Below are 12,952 nucleotides of genomic sequence, written 5' to 3' on the forward strand. Positions count from 1 at the left end.
TGGAATACTGCACAGCAGAAAGAAAGAACTCCTACCCTTCACGACAACATGGATGGAACTGGAGAGCATTGTGCTAAGTGAAATAAGCCAGGTGGTGAAAGACAAATACCATATGATCTCACCTATAAGTGGAACTTAATCAATGAAACTAACAAGCAAGCAAAATATAACCAGAGACATTGAAATAAAGAACAAACTGACAGTAACCAGAGGGAAGGGGATAATGGGAGAAAGGAGAGGAAGGGTCATCAAGGAACATGTATAAAGGACCCATAGACAAAGACAATGGGGTGGGGGTAGGATTGAATGTGTGAGGTGAGAGTGGGTAGGGCAGGGGAGAGTAATGGGGGAGGGATGGGGGCAACTATAACAGAACAACAATAAATTAAAAATAAACAAAAGGCCACTAAAGGTTTTTCAAAAAGAAGCTCACAAATGATGAAGCAGCTTTTTATTTTTTTTAATAACTTCCAATGAACAAAGATGAAATTCTTTTTATTTATTTATTTTTTTACCACTAATGCCATGCACTGTTTTTACTTAGCATAGTAGATTTTTCAATATACATTTTAAGGAAGGGGAGATGCTGAGGACACAGAGACGTTGCTTCTCATTAGTCTATGCACTGGCCAGAGGCAATGTTCCCTGAGATGATATAACTACAATCAAATATGACCATTTTCTATAGAAAAAGTACGTCATTCCAGTGATTTAATATAAGAAAAAGTAATACGACTTATCTATAAGATTTTGATCCTTCCTGTAAGATACTCTAGAAAAGAAATTATGGAGTTTTGAGCAGTCCTGGAAATGGACTTTGTGATAGTTAATTTTATGTGTTAGCTTGACTAGGACACAATACCTAAATATTTGGTCAGATACTAATCTAGATGTTGCTGTGAAGCTATTTTAAAGATGTGAGTAGGCCTTGTCTGATCAGTTAAAGAACTTAAGGGAAAAAAGAGTGACTTCCACTGACGAAGAGGAAATTTCTGCCAGCAGACTGTTTTTGGATTTGAGCTGCAACATAAATTCTTCCCTGAATCTCTAGCCTGCAGATTTTGGACTTGCCAAGCCTCCACAATCATGAAGCCAATCCCTAAAAATCTGTATCTATCTCTGTCTCTGTCTCTGTCTCTGTCTCTGTCTCTCTCTCTTTCTCCTTTCTCTCTCTGTGGTTTTATTTCTTTGGAGAATCCTGACTAATACAGGCTTTAATGGAATTTAGTTTAATTCAATTACATTCAATTCAATTCACAAACGTTTATTGAGCTCCTACCATTTCATTTGCCAGGCACTGCTTTAAGTCTTGGAAATATATAGCAAAATAACACATGGGTCCTGACTTCAAGAAGCTCACAGTCTAAAGGGAAAACCTAACAAATAGATATTTACTGTATGTTCCAGTGTGATAAGTGCTGTGATATTTAAGCACAGGCTCCCAAGCATAGCAAACAAAGAAATAACCCCACGTGTGGTATTGAAGGAACATCTCCATTGGCCATCAGGGGGCCATTCAGTGGAGTGCAAATAAGCAAGTGTTTCCCAGATGCAGAGGTACACATTCTTCAGTTTACTATAAACAAAAGAGGTAATTGGTGATAAAATAATGAATAAAGTGTTATTTTGGCCTTCAAGGGTCTTATTGTCTAGTTCAAGAAACGTGTACACACAACTATAACTTATGAAAGAATGAAGTAACTTTTAACAATGTATTGGGTTGGCCAAAAAGTTTCTTAGTTTTTTCCATATGATGGTTCTAGTAGTGCTTAGTTGTCTTTAACTTCATTCCAAACAATTTTGTTAGATTGTATTGTGACAGCTGTTATAGCAGTGTAAATTTTTAAAAAAACTTATCAAAATTGGTGGGGTTTTTTGTAGTCATTTTAATATTAAAGATGGAAGAAAATACATAACACTTTTGGCTTATTACGCTTTATTATTTCAAGAAAGGTATAAATGCAACTGAAGCACATAAAAAGATTTGTGCAGTGGATGGAGAAGGTACTGTGACTGATTGAACATGTTGAAAGTGGTTTGAGAAGTTTCTTGGTACTACTGACATTTTGGCCAAACAATTCTTTGCTGTGGAGCTGTCTTATGCATTGGAAGATGTTCAGCAGCACCCCCAGCCTCTACCCACTAGAAGCCAATAGTGGGAGGCAGCTAGCTGACATGCTCAAAATATCCAAATCAATAAGATTATTGGTGAAAATGAAAAATGTCTCTTTAAAAAAAAAACAAAAAACTAAATGGACTTTCTGGCCTACCCAGCACAAAGGTCTTTGGGAGTAAGAGTAAGGAGAAATACACAGGAGTCAAGTAAATACACAGGCCTCCATTTGAACCTACTCAGAGACTGAATGATGCATTAAACAATGCTCCTTGTGAAACTTTACTCAAAACATAAAATATGAAAGGAAGAAAGAAAGACAAAAAGAAAGAAAAGAAGGGTCCGTCACCATCACTTTCAACACCTTCATTTTATAAGTGATGTAACCCCTGCTCAGAAAGGTGAAATGACTGAGCTTAAACTACATGCATAACATAGTTTTTAATTTTGCCTATTTAAAATTTTTCCTTTGTAACACCATAATTACCTTTCTTGAATGTGTGAAAATTGTTATTGCACTATTTATTTTACCTATAGGATGATTTTTGTGCATGTTTCAAAAAATAAAATTGTGACATGTATAAAATTTTCTACCATCTTCTGCTTCCAACCAATACGGAGTAACAGGGACTAGATTTATCCCTTCACCATAAACTAAAAAATGGGCAAAATTAATGAAACAATCATTTTCAGACATTGGGCTATTCAGACAATAGATGGTACGGGGCTATGGCCCCTGTGAAAGAGGAGGCAAATCAAGTGAGATAATTATTCCCTCCATTTTCTTCTGGGAGATACATTTCAAATTATGGAGCAGGGAGAGAAATTGAAAGCAAAGCAACATGGTGTTGTTGAGTTGGGAAGACAGGAATCAGAGTTCAAGAAGGCTGAAGCTTCTGGAAACTGCAGAGTTCAAATTAGACGGGAACTTTCCAGAAAGAAAGCTCAGAAATCTTCATAACAGTAGCCTTGAATATTTTCTGAATACTATGGTGCACATTCATAGACTAAGCAAAGAGTGACTGGGGAGTTGTGAGCTGGGGACTAGAGGAGCTACCAGAGTTCATGCAAGGCTGGGAAACTCAAGTTCCTAATAGCCACAGTGGAGGGTCCTTGGTGATCACTTGGGGCATTCAGTAAAGGCCCCAGAAAGGTGACACTTTAGTAGTGAAGCTAAATTATTCAATGAGTAAAGGCTATTCTACATCTTCCCTAATAGATCTTAAATCAATCTTTGAGAGGAAAAATCAGAATTTAAGTAATTTACGTAACCAAAGGGGTTGGCAACCTTTTCTCTATAGAGGCCTAGATAGTAAATATTTTAGGCTTTGTGGGCCACAGACAACTTCTGCTGTGTATTCCTTTTCTTATCTTTTCTTTTGAAAACAACACTTTAAAATGTAAAAACCATTCTTAGCTCACAGGCTGGACAAAATTAGGTAATGGGCTGGATTTGGCCCATAGGTATTGTTTGCTAGCCCCTGAATTGGCCAAACAAAATTCAATAATCTTTAAAGGAGGATAACAAAATTCAAATCATCAAGAATGTCCATCATCCCATGAAGCATTCCTGGGCATGCCAAGAAGCAGTAAAATAGAATTTAAATTGAAAGGTAAAATTGTTAAATAGAAATAGATCTAGAAATGATGGCATTAGCAGTCAAAGATTTTAAAACTGTTATTATAATTGTGTTTAAGTATTTAAAGGAAAACATGAAAGGAGAAATAGAATATATACGTATTCTATTATATATTCATATATATATATGAATTTATATATTCAGATATATGAATATATTCCAAATATATGAATATATTCGGATATATATATATATATATATATATATATATATATCTGAATGAACTTCCTAGAGATGAAACATATAGTTAAAAATAATTAACAGCCCTGGTTGGTGTGGTTCGGTGGATTGAGTACAAGCCTGTGAACTGAAAGGTTGCTGGTTCTGTTCCCAATCAGAGCACATGCCTGGGTTGCAGGCCAGGTCCCCAGCTGGGGACGTGTGAGAGGCAACTGATCAATGTATCTCTCACACATTGATGTTTCTCTCCCTCTCTTTCTCCATCCCTTACCCTCCACCTAAAAATAAATAAAATATTTTTAAAAAATAACAGAATATCAGTCACCTATGGTATAACACCAGTTATAATACATACTTAATTGGAATAATGGGTAAGAAGGCTAAAAATATTTGAAAAAATAATAGCCAAAATTTTACTGAGGTTGAGGAAAACCTTAAACCTACAGATTGAAGAAGCCCCATGAACCCTTTAGAGCATCTGAAATAAGTGTTAAAGAACCAAATATCAATAATTTTAAACCTAGTACTTCAAAAATGGCAAATTATCTGTTTCCAAATGGGACATATTTGTCTATTACCTTATCAGGTCTTAAGCAACGAAGAATTATTATTTTCTGTAGTTCATTTAGCTTCTGATCCATTGGTGCTGGAAATTTAGCATTGTGTGGCTCTTTACTGTCATATATTTCCCACCATTCATTTATATATTCACTAAAATGCTCCCTAATAGAAAAAAGATGAATAGTTATTCTTTCACTGGGGAAAATTGAAAGAGAGATTGTTGAGCAAGGAGATAAATCAAGACAGCTATAAAACCATTTAAAATCACTAGATAATAAATTTATCCATCACCATTCCATGCAAAGTCAAGTTTAAACAATTACCTGAGTCCTCTGAAGGCAGGAAATTCACTGGCACGACAAATTTCCTCCCAACTTTTCTCTGGTAACCACGTTGGATCAGGATTTTTCTCAGTACTCTTAAGACTTATTCCTCCAGTTAAAAGAAACATAAATTCCTGGTAGTCAATCTCTTTCTTTCCCCTGTATTCCCAAAATAAGGACTGGTATAAATTGTTGATTTAACAATTAAATAGATTTCTGCTTTTATAGCTTGGATAAAATAACCAGGACTGACTTCCCTTACTGCCATAAACAACTAGAAAACTGGGAAAAAATGAATGAAACAACTACTTTTGGAAATTATACAATAGCCAGTACAGGTCTGAAGTCCCTTTAAAAAAATAGGGAGACAAATAAGGTGATCCTTATGATTGCCTCAGTTATTCATGATGGAGGCATGTTCCAGGCCATGTGCTCATCAGGGAGGAGATCTAAATTGGAATGTGGCAGTATGGCTGAATTGAATAGATCTCTATCAGAGTTAAGTAAAGCTGAGGTGACTGGAATTTGTAGACAGAATACCAGAGAGGAGGGAGATGCATGAAAAAAGGAGCTCTACAAATCTGGATAGGTTTACTAAGTCCTAAGTCATATGTGCGTAGGGTAAAATTCCAGGATGCCTGGCCAAGTGTATCTGGGGAGCTGTAAGCTGAGTAGCTATCAGGGCTCACACAGACCTAGAAATATGAGTTTTTGTCAACTAGAATTGAATTGTTTTTCAACATGAGAGGAATTCAGTGGTTACATCAGAAGGACCACACCTTCGTAGTGAAGCTAACCTAGCCTTAGAATAAGTCTACCCTAAAACTGTCTTAAGAAAGCTTAAACACAAGCCTTGAAAAGATCAAACTAGTCCAGTAGTAATTTAATTACCTAAAAAAGTAAAGTCTAATGTTCTTCAAAGGAACACAAAAACCCCAGCATTTACCAATGTAAAATTCACAACATCCATAAACAGGAGAAAAATTAGTCAATAGATACAGACATAGAAGTGATAGTGATAATACTACAAGCAGACAAAAGTGTTAAAAGCTATTATAAATATGATGGCATTAAAACAAAACATAAAGATAATGAAGAGAGAAATAAGTAATATAAAAAAAACAACCAAATGCAACTTCTGGACATAAAAAATACAAAATCTAAAAAAAACCCCACTGATTCTTTTCCCTAGAAAAGGGAAATTAAGTACAGAACTTAAATGTTCATTACCAGTAGACCTACAGTATAAGAATGTTAAAGAAAATTTCAGATAGATAGAAATTTAGATCTACATAAAAGAATACAAATCTCCATAAATAGTAACTACACAGGTAAACATAAAAAGCTTCTTTTCTTTTTATTTAAATCTCTTTAAAAAGTAATTGACTATTTAAAGCAAAACAACAGTGTGTTATGGGATTTATAACACACGTGCAAGTAAAATGTATGACAGTATATATATATATATAGTTTTACCTAAAGATTGACTGTGAAGAGTTGAACAATATACTATGACCCTAAAAAATCACTGAAGGAATAAAACAGGACTTCTGGCCAAGATGGAGGTGTAGGTAGACACACTGTGCCTCCTTGCACAACCAAAATAGGGACAACAACAATTTAGAAACAAAATAACAACCAGAAGTGACATAAAATTGAACTGTATGGAAGTCGGACAACCAAGGAGTTAAAATAGATGCGTTCATCCAGACCGGTAGGAGGGGCGGAGTTGGTGGCAGGGCAGAGAGGGGTTGAGACACAAAAAGCGGTGGCACCAGGCTCATAAGGTATCCTGGGTGTGCAAGACTGCAGCGGGCCGACCCTGGACATGGGGTGGCAACTGGCAGACCCAGCAAGGCAGCAATTGTGAAGCAAGGTACTGTGCACAACCCAGGGTCCCAGCACTGGGAAATAGAGCCTTGGGGAACTGATTGAAAACACCTGTGGGGGTTAAGGTGCAGGGAGAGACTCCCAGCCTCATGGGAGAGTTTGTTGCAGAGACCCACAGGGTCCTAGAATGTGCACAAGCCCACCCACATGGGAACCAGCACCAGAAGGGCCCAGTTTGCTTTGGGGAAGCAGTGGAAGGGACTGAAATCTGACAGAGAGTGGAGCAAGTGCCATTGTTCCCTCTCAGACCCTGCCCCCACATACAGCATCACAACCCCGCCACTGGGTTGCCCCACCCTGGTGAACACCTAAGGTTCTGCCCCTCATACGTAACACACGCATCAAGACAAAGAAAAATGGCCCAAAAGGAAGAACAGATCAAAGCTCCAGAGCAAATACAACTGAGTGAGGAAGAGATAGTCAACCAATCAGATGCACAGTTCAAAGCACTGGTGATCAGGGTGCCCACAGAATTAGTTGAATTTGGTCGCGAATTAGATGAAAAACTGAAGGCTATGCTAAGTAAAATGAAGGAAAATGCACAGGGAACCAACAGTGATGGGAAGAAAACTGGGACTCAAATCAATGGAGTGAACCAGAAGGAAGAAAGAAACATCCAAACAAAAAGAATGAAGAAATAAGAATTAAAAAAAAAAAATGAGGAGAGGCTTAGGAACCTCCAGGACATTTTTAAACATTTCAACATCCGAATTATAGGGGTACCAGAAGGGGAAGAGGAAGAGCAACAAGTGGAAAAGCTATTTGAATAAATAATAAAGGAGAACTTCCCTAATCTGGCAAAGGAAATAGACTTCTAGGAAGTCCAGGAAGCTCAGAGAGTCCCAAAGAAGTTGGACCCAAGGAGGAACACACCAAGGCACCTCATTATTACATTAGCCAAGATTAAAGATAAGTAGAGAATACTAGAAGCAGGAAGAGATAAGGAGACAGTAAGCTACAAAGGAGTTCCCATCATACTGTCAGCTGATTTCTCAAAAGAGACCTTGCAGGCAAGAAGGGGCTGGAAAGAAGGATTCCAAGTCATGAAAGGCAAGGACCTACATCCAAGATTGTTCTATCCAGCAAAGCTTTCATTTAGAATGGAAGGGGAGACAAAGTGCTTCTCAGGTAAGGTCAAGTTAAAGGAGTTCATCATCACCAAGCCCTAATTATATGAAATGTTCAAGGGACTTATCTAAGAAAAAGAAGATAAAAAACATGTATAGTAAAATGACAGCAAACTCACAATTATTAACAACCACACCTAAAACACAAACAAAAACAAACTAAGCATACAGCTAGAACAGGAACAGAATCACAGAAATGGAGATTACATGGAGGGTTAGCAACAGGGGAGTGGGAGGGGGAGACGGGGGAAAAGATACAGAGAATAAGTAGCATAGATGGTAGGTAGAAAATAGACGGGGTGGGGGCAAGAGTAGTATGGGAAATGTCTAAGCTAAAGAACTTATGACACATGGACATGAACTAAAGGTGGGGAATGTGGGTGGGAGAGGGTGTACAGGGTGGAGGGGAATGAAGGGGGGATAATGGGACAACTGTAATAGCATAATCAATACAATGCATTTTTAAAAACAAGAATAAAATAAAAACTTATAACTAGTAAATCAACAAGGGAGATAAAATAAAATAATAAATACGTAAGTCAAAGAAAAGAAGAAGATAAGGAAATATGGAACAAAGAACAGATCAGCAAAACAGAAAAAAAAATTGTAAGATGATAGATTTAAACATAACTCTATTATCTTATTGAATGCAAATGGTCTAAACAATTTCACTGAAGTTAGTGATTATCATATTGGCTAAAGTAAGCAAGATCTAATTACATACTGTCTACAAAAATACAGTTTAAATATAAAGATACAAATAGCTTAAAAGTATGGAAAATAAATATACCATGCTAACAGTATTCAAAATGAAGCTGGAGAGGCTATATTATTAATATCATACAAAGTAGATTTCAGAGCAAAGGGTATTACCAAGGTTCAAATTAAAAAAAAAAGCAAGTCAATTCATTAAGAGGATACAACAGTACTAAACATTTATGCATCCAATAACATCATCAAAACACAAGCAATATTGACAACTGCAAGGAGAAATCTCTGTTGAGATCCCAAACCTCTCTCATTAATTGATTAAACAAGTAGATAGAGAATCAATAAAGATATAGAAGATATATAGACCAGTTTGACCTACTTGACTTTTATAGAAATTCCACCTAAGAACAGCAAAATACACATTCTTTGCAGGAATGTATACAACATTCACAAAGAGATGATATTCTAGGCCATATAATGTCTCATGCATAAAATTTCTGGAATAAGAAACACTTTGGAGACAGAAAGCAGATCAGTAGTTACCTGGGCCTGGGAGAAAGAACAGGAACTGACCAAATAGATACAAGGAAGCTTTTTGAGATGATGGAAGTATTAAAAAACTAGATATTGGTGATGGCTGCACAATTATATAAATGTAGTAAAAACCCATCTAACTGTATTCTTATGGGTAAATTTCACAATATGTCAACTACACCTAATAAAGCTGAGAAAAAAGAATAAAGAGGGCCTCTATTAAATAACTTCTATTTATATTAACAGAAAAAGGTACAAAAGAGCATTTACAGTGTTTTTCTCTGTGTAAGAAAGGAAAATAAAAAAATACTTCTATTTGCTTAGAATTAAATAAGTAGATTTAGTTGCAGATTAGATGTACCTGAAGGGAGAATTAATAAACTAAAATAAAGATTAGAGAAGTAAAAGGGATAGAAAACATACATGAGAGGGTAAAAGACATAAGGAATACATCAGAAACTCTAAGATATCTGTAACTGGAGAGGAGAAAGAAAATAAAGAATAAACAATATTTGAAAAAATATAACTAGTTTTCAAAACAGTTGATAACAATCACAAATTCCCTATGAGTCCCAAGTAGAATTAAAACCCGCACCCCAAAGAAAACAACAACCCACACTATAAGAAGTTTATATGGTGGTTATCTCTAGCAAGTAGGAAAAGGCTAGTAGAGGTTGAGAAAGGACACAAGAGGGAGCTTTGAGGATGCTGGTAATATTTATTTCTTGGTTTTGATTTATTTCTTGATAATTTAATTATATGAGTTTGTTCACTGTAGTAATTCACCAAGCTGACACTTAAGCTTTGATTATTTTTCTGTAAGTTATACTTCAATTTAAAAGAGTATTAAAATAGAGCACATCTGGGTACCTCATACTAAAACCTCTAAACACTAAAGATACAATCTGAAAAACAGCCTAAAATAAGCCCTGACTGGTGTGGCTTGGTTGGCTGGGCATTGTCCCAAAAAGCAGAGTCACTGGCTCTGTTCCTGGTTGGGGCATGTGCCTGGGTTGACGGTTTGGTCCCTGGTTAGGTGGCCAATCAATGTTCCTCTCCCTCTCTTTCTTCCTCCCTTCCTCTCTCTCTAAAAGACAAGCAAACAAACAAATGAACAAACCCCCCAAAACAGCCTATGATAAAAGAAACCTAATTTTTAGAAGAGCAATTCAAAACAATGGAAGCTAGAAGACAATAAATAGTTTTAAAACACTGAAAGAAAATCTAAACCCAGCAAAAATACCCTTCAAGAATAATATCCCTCAAAAATAAGGATGTTTTCACACAAAAGAGATTAAGAGAATTCTTGACCAGCAATCATAATGAAGTACTAAATGAAGACTAAACGGAATACTAAAGAGTGTTTTTCAGGTAGAAAAAGCAAATTCCATGTGAAAATTTAAAAAATAAAGAAAGGAAAAAATAGCAACAAAAAGGGTAAGTATGTGGGTAATTTTAAATGAAGATTTATTATGTAGAAAAATATATCTTGTAGAGTTTAAAATATAGAGGGTATGAAATGCATGGGAACAACTGCAGATCAAATAGAAGCAGTAAATGGAGATAAAATGTTCTAAATCTTTGCATGCTTGGGAAGAGGGTAGAAGTAACAAATATAATTAGACTCTGATATTTTGAAAATGAATGTTGTCATTTCTATGTTAATTACCAAGAGAAGAGAAAAAGAGGGTACAACTATAAAGATTCAAGGGAAGGAAAAATAAAAAATTAAAAATCAATTTTATAAAATGATAAGAAAGGACTTCTGGTTTCTGGTCTGGCATATAAGAAAGTTGGAAGTTATCACTCCTGTCTTCACAACAAGAAAAACAACAGAATAAACTGAAAATCAGCAACTCTCCTTAAATCCCTCAGAGAATTGAGGTCATAGGACTAAGTGCAACCCCCAAACTGGAAGGACAGACATGAAGACACAGAGAATCACAAATTACTGAAGCAGGAAAACCCTTCATGAGAACTAGTTACCTGAATAGGAAAACTTAAACTGTAATTTACAAATTGCTAGAAGCTCAGTATGGAAAAATTTAAGTTAAAACTCCAGGTCTTGCCAGTTGTAGGATGACCTCTGTACTTTTGTAAGTTTTACCTCCAGAAGCCCTGACATGTTATCACAGTGATTATCAGAGAAAAATCCACACTGCTTCTGGGAGTGAGAGAGAAAGAACAGGCATTTTGAAACATGCTCAGAGCACTCTGTTCTTTTTAACAAAACTTTCCAAGAGTTTCCATAGTGTAGTGGTTATCACGTTCGCCTCACAAAACTTTCCCTTGATAGAAACTATTTTAGAAAAGCCTAGTGAGAGGGTTACCTCCAGGGCCTCCACATAGGGAGGGGGAAATACCCAACTCCACCCCCTCTAGGCTTCTACTTAGGAGAAGGGAAATATCCAACCACAGCCCTCTCTAAACTTTCTATCTCATTTAACAGGTAAAAATACAAGAAGTACTTGTTAAGATGACAGCTGAGAAGCACAGGCTCACTAAAAAACTGAGACCAACTTACAGGACTATAAAACACTCTTCTTTCCCATGTATATTACTACCATGTCAGTAAGTACATGTCAGTCATGTCAGTCAGTATCACCAGGGATCAGGAAGTACAACAGAAAGAAATGCATTTCTCAGAACTTATTTAAAAAGAAGTCTCTATGGACACAAAAGACCACAGAGAGACAAAAACAAGGACACCAGGGGAAACCTTAGTCTCTGACACCTGTAGCTAGAGCAACAGTAACCACAGCCTAACTCCTAGTTAGATGAATGTAAAATATCATATTATAGGCCTATTTATCTTAGTTCCTCTTACCCAGTACACCATATCTGGCTTTCAACAAAAAGTTAAAATTACAAAAATATAATTTGAAGGGTCAGAGTACGCATCAGAACCAGACTCACATATGTCAGAGATGCTGGAATTATCCGACAGGGAACTGTAAACAACTGTGATTAATTTGCTAAGAGCTCATATGAAAAAATGGACAATATTCAAGAACAGATGAGTAATGCAAATAGAGGAAAACTCTAAGAAAGAAATAAAAGGAAATGCTAGAAATAAAAAAAAATTGTAACAGAAATAAAGAATTTCTTTGATGGGCACATGAATAGACTAGATGTGGCCTAGAAGAGAATCTGTGACCTTGAAGAAATGTCAATAGAAACTTTCAAAACTGAAATGCAAAGAGACAAAAATAATGAAAAAGATAGGACAAAATATCCAAAACTGGGCACAATTACTAAAGGTGTACACTGTATAGTGAGTACTTGAGTAACGTTTCATTAAATGTGGTTTTCTTATAACACTGAAGAGATGCAGTAGGAACTTATTTATATCAATCAGCCTACAGTAAAATTAGATTTGTTATATGTCATTTCACTTAAAATCACAGAACCTAGCAACAACATTTAGGGGGGATTTACTGTACATATAATGGGAACACTAGAAGGAGAAGAAAAAGAAACAAAAGAAATATTTGACGTAATAATGACAGATTTTTCCAAAGTTAATAGTAAACAACAAAACACAGATCCAAGAAGCTCAAAGAAATACAAAGCAGGATAAAAACCAAAACATCTACATTTAGGCATAAAATCAAAGACAAAGAGAAAATCTGAAAAGAAGACAGAAGAGGAAAAAACCACCTTACCTATAAAACCAAGGATAAGAATTACAGCAGACTTTTCTTCAGATAGTAGAATAAAATATTGAAAGTGTTGGGGGGAAAAGCTACCAACATAGAATTCTGTATACCACTAAATTATCTTCCAAAAGGGAAGGAGAAATAAAAAATATTCTCAGACAAAAATTAAGGGATTTATCTCCAGTAGGCCTGCCTTACAAGAATGTTAAAATAA

At 35.9% G+C, this 12,952-nt stretch overlaps 1 protein-coding gene across 1 annotated transcript in view; it reads right to left on the reverse strand.

Annotated features, from left to right (window-relative positions):
- The window catches only part of DNAH12 (dynein axonemal heavy chain 12), a 263,016-nt gene that overhangs the window by 30,242 nt on the left and 219,822 nt on the right, over window positions 1–12,952 (reverse strand). Inside the window, exons 60-61 of the mRNA XM_045831904.1 lie at window positions 4,818–4,976; window positions 4,512–4,656 (exon numbers count right to left, since the gene is read on the reverse strand). Of these exons, the coding sequence (XP_045687860.1) occupies window positions 4,512–4,656; window positions 4,818–4,976 (304 nt within the window). The remainder of the gene's footprint in view (window positions 1–4,511; window positions 4,657–4,817; window positions 4,977–12,952) is intronic.

This window comes from Phyllostomus hastatus, unplaced genomic scaffold (genome assembly GCF_019186645.2).
Source record: "Phyllostomus hastatus isolate PE091 unplaced genomic scaffold, TTU_PhHast_1.1 phas_contig_16, whole genome shotgun sequence".
Classification (NCBI taxonomy): Eukaryota; Metazoa; Chordata; class Mammalia; order Chiroptera; family Phyllostomidae; genus Phyllostomus; species Phyllostomus hastatus.